The 14,036-nt window shown below is 39.3% G+C and overlaps 1 protein-coding gene across 5 annotated transcripts in view; it reads right to left on the minus strand.

Moving 5' to 3' along the window:
* Window positions 1-631: 631 nt before the first annotated feature.
* Window positions 632-14,036, minus strand: part of carm1 (coactivator-associated arginine methyltransferase 1) — an 84,188-nt gene continuing 70,783 nt past the window's right edge. For 2 of the 5 annotated variants that reach the window (XM_043694810.2, XM_043694809.2), the window contains one exon: window positions 1,709-6,667. In XM_043694810.2, coding sequence (XP_043550745.1) covers window positions 6,525-6,667 — 143 coding nt within the window. In that variant the 3' untranslated portion in view covers window positions 1,709-6,524. Of the gene's footprint in view, window positions 1,663-1,708; window positions 6,668-11,213; window positions 11,283-14,036 lie in introns of those variants that run through there. The other 3 variants (XR_015754413.1, XR_015754414.1, XM_043694808.2) reach the window with 3 other exon arrangements.

Genomic DNA, 14,036 nt, shown 5'->3' on the forward strand with positions numbered 1-14,036 from the left:
CCACATTAAATTCCATTTGCCACCTCTTAGCCCAGCTCTGCAGGTTTTCCAAGTCCCTCTATAACCTGTAGCATCCTTCCACAGTCCACAATTCCACTAACTTTAGTGTCGTCCACAAATTTACTAACCCATCCTTCTATGGCCACATCCAGGTTATTTATAACAATGATAAACAGCACTGGCCCCCAAACAGATTCTTGCGGTACACCACTAGTAACTGAACTCCACGATGAAACTCCATTCTAAAAGATGAGACTTAAGCAATCCAGGTCTTTTTCAATATAAAATTACATCACACAGTAAACTTTTGCTATGATCTTATATTTCCACAACCACCTGATGAAGAGCAGTGCTCTGATAGCTAGTGCTTCCAAATAAACTTGTTGGAACATAACCTGGTGTTGTGAGATTTTTAACTCCAGGATGAACATTTCCCATCAACCAACAACCTGTCTTACATCTCTGAGGAGACAACAATTTTCAAGCCCCAATAAATGGAATCACAACAGGAAAACATTCGTGAAATGCTGCTATACAGCATCTTAGAGGTAATTTCCCGATTCCATCCTGCCTCCTAGTTGATGACGACTAAATATGGATACTTAGAAACGTGAAAATAAAAACTTCAAGCTTTCAAATGTAATATCACAAGTTTTATTCCCACAAGTAACAACATGGATTTCTAGAATAATGGCTACAGAATTAACATTTTTGCTACCTTCATTGAAATGATAATGGGTTCTGCCTTTGCTATTTCAGGACAAATCAAGACAACACTGGAGAGCACTGAAGAGCTTACACTAAATAATTCATGGGCTGTAACATTGTTAAGTGAGTTTTCACAACATGGGATTTGAACTCCAATCTCTGGGGTCGAGTTTACAATAATGTGATGTAGTGTCTTGGAACAGGGATAGCTGGTGCACTAGTTTCTCCAGCGTGGCCATGAGAAAGAGGTTGTAGAGTTATTGAACCTGACTCGCTGAAATGAGAGTCAAACTTCAAACAGACACAGTCAGAATAGACCCATAAAGTTCACTAAGTTGACAAAATGGCTTCTGAAAAATCTCCGGAAATCTCTGCACTTGCTGATTGACTTTTTAGTTGGACCAACTGAACTGGATTTCTACAGAGTTAATACAATTGAACAAAGTACACAATTGCTAAGTTTACCAGGCACTAATTCATTATGTATATTTCCAAGTGGTAACAAAATGGGTGGGGCTAGATAGTGAATGTTTATCATAAGCGAGGGTAATCACAGCAAGGCATGGGTGATCTTCACCCAAGTTGCACCTTACAGCAGAAGAAAATTGGAGCAAAACATCTCTTTCTTCTGGGGCTATGGCTGAGCAGTAATCTGAGCCAACAACAGTTCTCATTGTTAAGCCAAGCACTACATGGCTTATTGCATAAATGGGCTCTCCATCAGTTGTAGATCGAAGGTTTGGGATAGTCAGTTCACAAGTTTTAAATGGCAAGTTAATGTTACATTACTAATCTCAATGGGATGATGTTGTAGTACGATGCTGCACTGGAGGTTGCAAATTAGTCATCTCTTGGAAAATGCAGAGTATAAGCAATCCTGGTTTGTAGCCCATTGATCAACAACAATAGCTAGAGAAGCACATCACACAAGGAAACTGCATTCTCCCATCTGGACTTTGCAAGGAAGAGAAAAATAAATTAAAGATCACTCAAAACCATCTAATATTAGTGTTTTATTTGATAATTCATGTATTACAGGATGATTTTCTAATATGGTCTAACAATCTCATGTCGCTGTAATAAAATCTACACACAACACAGATGAATAAAGGTCTAGCAAGACTACAGAAACATTTCTAGATTATACTAAAACACTAAACTACATGTTGGTAAAACCCTCTAGCAAGGTTTGGATCAGGATAGCTGTAAATGGATTAACAAGAATAGTTCAGGGTCAATAACAAGCCTCATTTGTAAAGTAGGAGATGATTTTAAAAAGCCCAAAAGCAGAATAAAAATTCGGCCCAATGCTTTGTACAAATTGTACAGGGAAAACATTTACAAGGGCAGATCCACCAGAGTTTAATTCATCAGATGAGCGACATCTTTCCAAAATTATTTGTTCACAATTCACTTCAACACAACTCTAGCTGCATGGATTACAAAAATAGGTCCAATTAAAAGGGGAATCCCAAACTTTCAAATGGGATCCACATTAGTAACTCTGAACTGTTCCATTCAAGTTTCACCAGTTACTATGCCCCCTGCCCAGCTAATCGCAGATCAATTATCCTTGCTGTCAGCCATCGCTGTGATAATTTATCACATTAAACCCTTACCCATTCTAAATTTTTTTAAAATCCTTTTTACTGTAGAAATATTCTACAAAACAGCCTAATTGAGATGGTTGAGGCTAATGTTGAAATCATGCCTGCTCTGTAATACTCAATTAGGGATCACACTGACACAGGATTATGGCGCAAAGTTCACACACCTTGTAGAATTATAGGTGGTGCACACTGCACCAAGATTCAGCGATCATTCACTAATAAACCTGACAATACATTGCAAGTGTTCCTTCAGCTGTGCACAATGACTCATTCATGCCTATATAACTTAAGAGTTCCACACTGTAAAACTCCAATACCTAACTAGCACTTAAGAAGCATTCTCTATATATTGAGCAGAGCTTTGTGGATCCTAATGGGTGCCAATGTTTTATTTATATTCTGAAAAGCCATATTTTCTGTTCCCATTGGCATGGGTTAAAAGCTTAAAAAAAAGAAACAAACAATCTGATAGTGATTAATAGACTAATACTAGTTTGACCCTCAAGAAAAAGAGGAACAATGATACTTTTTGATGTCCAGGTCAAGAAAACATATAGGCAAAGCCGAGGTGTACGGTTTCCACAGAAATATTAAGCAAGTAGCCCAAACCTTGGTTGTATGGAAGTCACTCCAGACAAGCCAAGCTAAGCTAAGCTAAATCGCAGGACAAAGTCTCAACCCCAAAAATAATCCCTCGACTTTAGGATGTATCAACCGATTTTCAGAGCCACAAAAACCTATTGATGTATTAAAATATTTACCAACCAGATTGATCTGAACATTGTGTAGTATATAACACGCACTCTATAGACCCATACAAGATCAGGTCACCGTTTAGGACCGAAACAATGGGTATGGGTTTTGACAGGTTGGGCAGGGAGAAATCACAGGTGCCTTATCCACTAGTCATGGATGGATTATACTGGTGCATTAGCTGAGGCACCATTCACTTTTCTCAGACTCCTCTTGATGCCCAAATGGCTGTGCTCAGTCAGTAGTTGCCAAAAATCCCAATGTTCAGCTCAAAGCTACGTGGAAGGGTTCAGAGTGAAAGTAATCATTTATGAACCCAGATTTATTTCTGATTGGACAGCAAGGCAGAAGGTGTCATACAACTTTTACAAACTGGATACCTTTTGGGAGGTATGGTTAACAATTTAGTACTTTTTGGGGAATGGAGTAAAAAAAGAGAGTCACTAGGACAATAGTGACTGGTGGGGAAGAGATCAGAGAACAAACAATGACTGTGCTGGACTCTTTCATTTGTACTGCTTGTCAACCAATGTTAAAATCAAATTGAATTAACAGCTCTTCTGAAACAAGACACCCTTACCAGAAGATTGAGGAATAGCAGAAAACTTAAACCTTTTGCAGCTCGTGTGCCAACAGTTAAAACACATCAATAGCCTGTCTCAGGCAACCACTCCAAAGCCATTGTGAGCAAAATAGCTACGGGTGAGGTAGCAAGGACGGGGATTATTAAAGTGGTTCACTTCTGAGTCATAGGACCTTTCTTTAAAATCATCGCCAGCAAAGCAGAGAGTTACTTAGGATCATGTCCAGCGAGACAACAATTTTTCTTCCAGGCAGGAAGCAACTAACAGTTTTCTACTCCAAAAATAAAACAAATCTAAAAAGAATATTCACAATAAATTACGACTAGACTTTGTCCAAAACGCTTCCTTGATAGACAATTCTGCAGAATAATCACTGTCTTGGAGCTACTGCAACAGCATAAGTGACCTGTGACTAACAATACTGTAGATACAAATTTGTTAAAAGTTACCATCTAATAATTAGTTTGGGATCCAGGGTCATTGACATAATGCTGTGGGTATCCACCTCCTGATTCAATGAAAAGTTCAGTTTAAATGAGACCCATTGTCCCAGAAATTATTATGCAAATGAGAATGTAACCAGCCACCTGTGAACAATGGAACTTTCAATGCCACAACAAAGAACTGGAATTTCAATAGGCACCCACAAAGCTTTACTAAATGGGCCAAATGTGCGATCAGCTTTTGTGCACAAAGCAATAGATAATTCTATCTGGAGTACATGTATACCCACCTTGCACAGCAGCACAACTAATACCTCTCCGCCACATCCCACACCCATAGGTTTCCAAAGAGCTCTTACTAATTGCTATGCTAGACCTGTACCAGAGATGCAGGTAAATCTAACAAATGCACCATCAATTCTTATATTTCAAGCCTCAGCAATGACTCAAGACAATGATCAATTGCAGAAGGTGTCTTTCTTCTATAGGTATAGCTGACCCGTTCATTCCGAATCTACTAATCCTCAATACTTCAACTCACCATATGAAATAAAATTTGCCTGAACCAGAAACTGTCCGCCAAATTTACAAAGCTTGAGTGCTTCAAGAAAATCAATACAACCTCTCTCCATCTCCTGAACAAAGCATTAGCATTAATCGACATCTGAAAAATGAAGGCAGTCAACAAACTCATCAGAGTTGGGGTCCAAGATATTGGAAAGCAAAGAATTTGGCTGATTTGAATCCTCTCTTCAAAGAAAAACATCTTGTATGACAAGACAGCTAGGTTCTACAGTCAATCCTCAGTTTAAAGAAATTCTTCCTTCTATCAGAGATTGCTGCCAGTAATAATACAACTATTTCAATAGAAATATACAGATATTGTAACAATCAGAAAATACTGGAAAAACAGTCTGGTTCCCTCTAAGAGCTGATAGAAAAGTGGAAGTTTTCATTACCTTCAATCTATAGATTTGGAAGTTAATCACAGAAAGGTGTGGGCAAATATAACTTAGTTTATCTGGAGTGTGAAGTACAAAATCCCATACCCTAACCACAATGACCTGTTGCTAGTGAATACATCTACCACCAAATCTGCAGCATTCCTTTTTGTGTATGGAGGTGATATTCAATATACACATATACTTGCACTAAGGTAGTCGGACCCGTTTTGAGTGAGTGTACGGTGCCTGCCATTCCAAGAGCAGCGGCACTAGCAGTGGTGCAGGTTGCTCAACTAACTAGCATTGCAGTTTCAACACAAAGCTGAAATCACAACAAAAATGACAGCATAAAGGTAGAACAGAGAAATCAAACAATTGGATACAGAAAGACAAATGATGTAGGACTGTTAATCATTCCCTCTTTAATCTAAACAGTCATAAAGCTAAAAAGCATTAATACGTTGGTTTGGATCAAGAGCTGGCCAGCGCATGGGTGCTCTTGGCATTGTCGAGGAACAGATAAGCTGTGCAATTTTTAGCTACCCCAAAAACAGCACTAATTCAAACAGGTTCAAGCTTCTGGCTTTGTGGAGATGCTGCAAAACGGTCAAAATGGAAGTAAGACACACAAGAAGCAAATCAGACAGGTGCCAAGAAAGAACTCAACAATGTTCAGATACCTGCTCCTTTCCTACAGCTACTCAGTTCGTATCAGCCCTGAGAAACACTTCCTCCATGAGATGAGCCTGGAAACTTTCCAATCACTGTAGGTTTCAAAGGAGTTGGGGAAAAACATTTTTCATGCAGTCTATCCACACTTAAAAGAAATTGCCTTATAGAAAGAAAACCTTAAATGATAAAATGTCTTAATTATCAAAAACATTTGTAATATTTATTACGTTTACAGCCGATATTTGTCACTTTTGAAACTTTCAACTAACAGTCTCCATTAACCCAAGATCTTCAATTAACCAGATTTAGGTTGGGGTTGGGAAGTTGGGTGAGGGGGCGAGAGACATCAGAGAAGGAAAAGTCAAAGGTAAAACAGGTAATGGATAACTCCTATCAACTATCTGCCCCCAACATACTGGACACGTCTGTTTTAAAAGATATGTTAATTGCAGCGTTCCAACATCAAACTGATGAGAAAATTTATGAACTACGCAGTCTAATCGCAGGACCAAAACAGCATTTATTTTCCCACCCCCATTTTTGTTATATAAAACTTTACAAGTCTGGTATCAAATAATTTGTATGTTGTCATTCCCAATGGCAAAAACAAAGCTCGCGCGCGCGCACACACACACACACACACACACACGCACACACACACACCCCCACCCTCAGGCTGAACTAAATCCATGGACAATGAATTTGGACAATTCAGAGATTGGGTTTTTTGGAGAGGGAACTGAATCTGGATTTGGTTTGTATCCTCTCGAAAGTGTCAGTTCAAAAAGTCGGAGGTGGTATCATGAATTCTTAGCTCCCATAGTGCATTGTGTTGGTGCTTATGGACATTGGAGAAGCCATGGAGATGGCAGCACCGCCAATGGTAAACTGACTGTTGATTGGATAGTGGCTGCTACTGGCAATCACTCCACCCTGTCCACCGCTTGAAGACCCTAACAAAACAGAACAGAACAAAAAGACAGTCATAAATACAATTACACAGGTTAAAAAAAGCCTTACATTATAAATGGCCACTCAAATCTTTCCTGTACTAATGCCCAAATCCAAATTTCAAATCAAATCCTCTCTCAGATGCTCCTGGGTTTCAGAAAGCTAGCTGGATGCTCAAGCAGTGGAACTGCTGGATTTCCAAGCTAGTGTTTCTCCACAGGGCAGTCTGCTGTTTGCTACCCACTCACTTTGGTTGGGCTCTTAGATGGGTCAACAAATCACTCAACTAAATAGGTTATCCCATTCAAACCTATATACCCAGCACTGAAAGCAACCAAAGAAGCAAAGTTAGAAAATATGGCCACTCGGGGGAGTAGATGGAGAGAAGGGGCCAGTGATACACATTTCTTTTCATTATCCCCTTCAGATAAATTTAAAATCTTAATCCCGGACAGTGCTGTGCTATTAGTTGATATCTGGCATATGATTTTGATCCTCCACACTGAGCACTCAAACCCCTAAGTAGCATAAAGCTAAATTTAGGAGCTAACAATATGAAGAACAGTTGGCATAAATCTAAACTTTTTTTGAATATTATCTTGTTGCCAATTCTCTCTTTTCTCCTGAAAACTGCCTTCTGCTAAGATTTAGTTCCACAGGAATTAGCTGCCGTGCTACCTTGCTCAAGCATCACTATTGACAGGCTGAGAGAGAGTGTTTACAGATTATTTAACCACAGTGCATACAGAAGGGGAGAAGGAAGGCCTGATCGTGAGCCTATTCTCATTGGCACTCATTTCCAAATAGTTTGGTGAGTGGGGAGGGGGTCCACTGAAGAGTAACTAGGAGCAGGAAACTTATAAGCCCCCTCTAACTCCAAGGTCTAGTATCTACCTGTTGGTTTTAAACAAAAGGCTAACATTTGAGAGAAATTCATAAAATACATGCAATTTTTCTTTTTAAAAAAAGGTTTTTGAGCAAGTTAGTTATAGGAAATAGCAACATTTAGATCTCGGGCCAATGTAACTGGCCAATGAAAGAGCACAAGACAGACTGTGGGAATGTCCATTTAGTTTAAAAAACTGAAGTTCAAGATGTGAAATGTTGAAGGTGATTATTCAGTTTGTGATGATCTTGGCAAATTCAATCTAACTTTATGGCAAGGTTTGGCTTGAGACGACAGATGCAATTAGATATCAACAGATCAAACACAACACTTCCTATCCATTTGGGCATTCCTCAAATATTTACCCCATGCAATGTTTGAGCAAAGTTTCAGAAACCCAAGAGACAAAAAGAAAAAGCCATAAGTAAAATCTATTTCTAAACTCTCAAATTTTTCACCCCAGGAGCCCTTGTAAGGAGTATTTCTGTTGCAAACAAAGGGACATGCTGTGTACTGCATTCATCAACTCAGAACGAGTATTTCACAGTAGGTTTTAGAAATCATAGATTTTCTTGATTGTGCTATATGCAAAAGTACTCGTGCAAATTCGAAACGCGATAGCATCTCTGACCAAATTCACAGAATAAGTTTCTTCCATTTGGGTTAAATTAGATCCCTTTAATCCTAATTAGATGTACGAAACAGAAATTGTCCCAAAGTTTATCTTTGAGATGACTGAAGGTAAATGAAAAATGAGCTTTAGAGGACCAAAGGGCTGCTTAACTAAGTGCCTAATATAGTCAAAGAAGCTTCTTTGCTTGAAAAAGTCAAACCATGCTGGGGTCAGAGAGAGCGCGCGTTGGTGTATATTAATCACCAGGTTTCATTATCAAAATAATGCAGCCATTTATGTTAAATAAGCATCATAAGACCAATTTTTTAAAAAAAATTTCTGACAATAGCACAAGACTGCTACTGAAATCCTTGAAAAACGCGAAAGGCTCTTATACCTCAATTTATTTTGCTGGTGCATCCAGTTGCAGTGAAGTTGCACGAACACACACACACACATACAATGTGCCTGCATTAAATTTTGCTTGTGGTGATGGCGGAGGAGAAAATTTCGTCCTCTGATTCAGTCCCATGTCATACACCCTCAGTTTCTACTTGTTCACTCCTATCAAAATGCAGACCTCAGCTGTCAAGTGGCTTACAGGATAACTGAGATAGTTTAGTAGGCCATACTAACCAATTCCTATTCAGCAGTGTTGTCTTGGAGAGAACTAAAAATACTGCCAAGTGGTCCCTACATTTCAACTAGGGGAGAGGAGAAGGGAAAGTACAGATCTCTTGCACACACAATCCAATATTATTTGGCAGCTTTAAAAGACAATCTCCCAGTATTTGATTTGTATTTGGTTTCCTTGGAGGGGAGCAAACAGAAGATACCTTTGATAGTCGAGTTAGATTAGATTAGATTAGATTAGATTAGATTTGAACAGCGTGGAAACAGGCCTTTGGCCCAATCAGTCCACACCGACCTTCCGAAAGGTAACCCACCCAGACCCATTTCCCCCTGACTAATGCACCTAACACTATGGGCAATTTAGCATGGCCAATTCACCTGACCCGCACATCTTTGGACTGAGGGGGGAAACCGGAGCACCCGGAAGAAACCACACTGACACGGGGAGAATGTGCAAACTCCACACAGACAGTTGCCCGAGGCTGGAATCGACCCTGGTGCTGTGAGGCAGCAGTGCTACCCACTGAGCTACTGTGCTGCCCCAAAGGCTTTAGATTTTTAAAAGGAAGCTCCCAACCCAGTCTCCCATGTTTGGTAAGGAAGGTTTGGCCCCAACAATAACACAACAAGCAAGGCTAGACCTCATTTGACTTTCTGCACAGTGCTTTCTTTTCTCCACATTGAGATGAATTTTCTAAGCCAAAAACAAAACAGAGTGCGCATTAAAGACCCTGTGTTGTCATATTTTCAAATATTTTTAAAAAATACACCCATAACAGACAGTTACTCAGAGGATCATGTCTTTTGGACACATCCATTCACTATTTCCTGCCGCTGCTGGAAGCCCAAAGCCTTTCAATAGCGACGTACATACCTACCATAAGCTATGGGAAGACACAGGGCCTTTAATCAACACTTTATCGTTACCAGCATGCTATGAACCTTACTGACAGAAATCCGACTCCAGGCACCTGTAGCAGCCTGCTGCCAAGGGAATTCCTACAGGGAAGGGAGCCTGGAAGATGATGAACCATGCAGAGAACAAAACAATCCCATCAACATCATAAACAGCTAGCCTTACAGCCTAGGTTCCAACTCAAGGCCATTCTTCCCCCTCCAGGGGATCCAAAATGGAGAAAAGATTCAACTGTGCTCATTTTTATGACATGATTATTTGTAAACAAATGTTTAACAGAAATAAACAAACACACTAGGTTTACTGAATGGTAACAGAATTGGCACATCATTATTAAAGAAAGTATCAACCAATTCAGGTAAAATTCATTATAGCAGCGGCAATATTGAGGATCCCCTGGGAGAGTTGGAATGATAGCTGGAACACTGGACAACTGGTCTGTATCAGAGAAGAAAGAGATACACACTTGCACAGGGAGATCAATTCAAACCTCAGAGTCAGAAAGACAAAAGTAAAATTCTGAAACCAATTCAAACCTCAGAGTCAGAAAGACAAAAGTAAAATTCTGAAACAGAGTTCCATCAACCTCAACAAAAAAAGGATGAGTTAACATTTTGGTCTGATGAATGATCTGCACCAGAAACATCAAAGTGTCTCATCATTTCAGGGACCAACAAACCAGCTGTGCCTTTATGATGTATATATTTTATGATAAAATGAAATGAAAACTTCAAAGTCACCAACTGCTTTGAGTAAAGGGTACAATGCAACAACCCCAAACAATTAGAACAAACTCCCATGCTTCAGTGTTGTTGCTCAAGCTCTAGGGGTCTGACAGGAAAGAGGAACATTTAGGGTTCCATCAAATGGATGATCTTCCAGTGTCTGTTTCACTGTATGGTTGTACAAATTAACAGCAAGCACCAGCTTGTTACCAGACAAGCATTAATATACAATCATGCATCAGGGCATAACAAAAACAGCATTGAGATCATGAAAAGATTATGTCAACATGGACACTGGCCTGGAGACCTCCCTCCCCAGCAGTGTTCAGCTGAACAAGCATTCCAGATTGCAACCTTCAATTTTCACAATTAGTATAGTTCAACCTTTGAACTATTAGAAATAGGCAGCACTGAAAAAAGAAAAAGAAATATAGTATAATATTTGTAGTGTTCCAATAATTCACATGGACACCAAAACTTGAAGCTGATGGAGAGCACAGTTAAACTTCATGTCATAGCTTGCACTGTGCTTGCTAATACATTTAACCATTCATTCAACAGAAAGTTCAGTTCTCCCTGTGCGAAGTGCATCTTATCAAGCAGGCCAGCCAACCCTTTATTACATTATCAGCTCCTGGGTGCAGTCTGCCAATCCTAGAAGGAACTGGATTGGCTACAGGTTGCTATGGGTGCCTGGAGCCAAGCAGTTGCGTTTCCATTGGCAAGTTTCATTCGACCGGTCAAGCCTCAGAGGGATTCAGGGCCATGTCTTTACCCTGTATAAATCCTGTGCTCATAATGGATCCCAGTCTTGAGTGAGTGTGATTCACTATCCCAGTGTTGGCTGTGAAGAGAGGAGGAGAGAGAAACCTTCCAGTAAAATACAACAAAGGGAGGGAAAAGCACCATACAAAAGCATAAAGCTCATTCCTCATTAATGCATCACTAAAGTTCAACAATGCTTGGTGCCAGTGCTGTGCTTTCTAGAATTGCCACAGCAATCAAATCAGTATCACAGTTTGTTAACATGCCTAATTCATTAATAAGAGTTATGTTTCGACCAGGATTTCTAAGTATTGAGAGGACTGAAATCTGGAATTTGACTGGAGGTAATCTGAATATGGAACTTCAGGACTGAATACTAGGTGGGATCTCAGATTCAGAGTAGTGGATTTGCTAAAGTGGAAGATACATCTGTATTACAATATACCCAGTACAATAAATCATTCCAGCATCATTGGAGAGGTAAAACAAAAAAGACTCTATGTGTTGAAAATTGAACACAATCCGAGCATATAATAAACCACAACTTGACTCTCACTCCCAAATTACAGTGTAAAACTTTCACCTCTCATCTTGCTAAAAGAAGGCAATTCTGTCTGGTTACAATTCAATAACGGCCAAGTCCCTGCGAGGAACAGAACTAAGTGGTCTTGATTCATCAAAGTCTAGGCAGTAAATTATTGGCTAGGGAATTGGGAGGGGTGGTTTTTTTTTTGAAAAAAAGCTTTTCTATATCTCTTTAAGCCAAAGGATGCTCAGGGTCAACTACGGTGTTGTGATTTCAAATGAACTCAACTCAAACCAGAAAATAGTTATCCATAAAGGCAGTAACTGAGACAACCAATTAGTGTTTCCCTTTAGAAGGCAAATGGGACCAAAATTGTGCCTGGTCATATTTTGGTTGAAGCAGTGGTCAATTTGGCTGACATCACTGCACTTCACCACCAACAGTTATGAAGTAGACCATGTGATATCACAATTCTTCTCTCCATAGCATTTACAGATGAAATGCTCAGCCACTGATCAAATGCAATCTAACTTTGCCAGACAATTCTTGGATGGAGTATGGGGAAAAAAAGTGGGTAGAAAGGAAACACAAACCTACACCAGTTATTTATTTTTTTAAAGCAAATCAGCCTCTAGGTTAGTAGCTAGTCATCATAACAGGAAAAAACAAAGAAGTAAAAAAGAGAAAAAAAAATCAGGTTGGTTCCAACACACTGCATTATATTGTCACTGAAAGCAGAATTTGTGAATACAGACAATACCATGGTGGTAAATTTGCTCCTTCATTGACAATTAGAGACAGTGACATAATTATAATGTGCACAGGACATCATAGCAACTAAGCTAATATCTAAACACAACTATATGGAGGCAAGGTAGAGAATAATGTTATTTTCAAAAAACAAAAAAGGGAGCCCTTTCAAAACAGTAACTTCAAACTGAGGTTATAGTGAGCCAACACAGCAGACTTGCACTGACCCTATAACCAGCAGTGCTAAAAGTTGTGGCATATAGGTTCCCATCTATTTAAGTTCAAACAAAATACAAGCTTGAGTCACATCACATTCATTCCCAGAACAAAATACTTACTCCCAAAAATGGCGTTATTATTTTTTGGTTTGATGATAAACCAGATGCCTATTAAAATGTCTGGGAGCTTTCAATAGCTTACTGGCTAAGTACTAATTTGCTGCTGATACAGAACAATGCTGTCAACTCAAAGCTGCTATTGTTGTGTTCATCAGCTTGTTACAGAGTTAAGAGTTTTGACCAGGTGATTTGGAAAGACTGTCCAGTCAGTGCTGGATGGAACAATAAAACAAAAATCTTTCCCAAACTCTCATGTTGAAGGTATATGGATGGAGATCATGGCACGGAACCCAACCAAAACTACACAGTAGAAAAAGACAGACAGCAATAGCTTACATATCAAGCCAGACTATACAAAGGTTCACAGCACAAATTCGTGATCAACAACTGTCTGTATGACCAAGACAGATCAGGGGAATTCTGTCGTAGGAAATTAAGTGAATCATTGACCAATAAACAATATGACAGGGAAAGATTTACCAAAATCTACTTACAAGATGATACCCATGCAAAGAGAATACAACTACTGAAAAAGGTTATACATGCAGAGGCTCTTTCCTTGGAGGTCTTCAAAACTATGGAAGAGTTTGTCAGCTAGATATACAGGGAAGTTCAAGCTACAAGATAGTCACTAATTAATCAAATAAAGTATTAAAGGAGAAACTGCTTTGTGATGAGAATGTGGAACTTGCTACCACGTGGAATGGTCGATGACAACAAAGATGCATTTAAAGAGAAAGCTGTAAAAGAGAAAGATATGGAAGGATATTCTGATAAAAAGGAGATGAAATAAATTTACTGGGAAGAACTTGGTGTGGAGCAGAAACTGGTCAGGATGAGTGGCCTAATGAATTGTTAATTCTACATAATAAAGCTGAACAACCATCCCACATCAGTGGCTGCAATTATACCATTAGAGTGGATTATCCCTAACTGTACTCTGGTATGGAGCTAGGAGGCAATACACAAATCCAATAGACCATCTGACTGTTTCTTGTTTGATCAGCATGGCACTCACCAAGATATTTAAACTGTGTTGCATTGGGGGTTAGTTTCCCGCTGGGTAAAACGCAAATAAAATTAATGAAGAACTGTACGCTGAAGGAGTGAACAGCACTTACATTTTTGTAAATTTAAAACTATGCTGAACTAAAATAAAATACAGATCACTGCCTGGACCCAAGTCTGTGATCTAGAAATAGCATTCGGACTGAATGTA

This window comes from Chiloscyllium plagiosum, unplaced genomic scaffold (genome assembly GCF_037043375.1).
Source record: "Chiloscyllium plagiosum isolate Xiang-an unplaced genomic scaffold, Cpla_swu_hap1 HiC_scaffold_45, whole genome shotgun sequence".
NCBI classification, from domain to species: Eukaryota; Metazoa; Chordata; class Chondrichthyes; order Orectolobiformes; family Hemiscylliidae; genus Chiloscyllium; species Chiloscyllium plagiosum.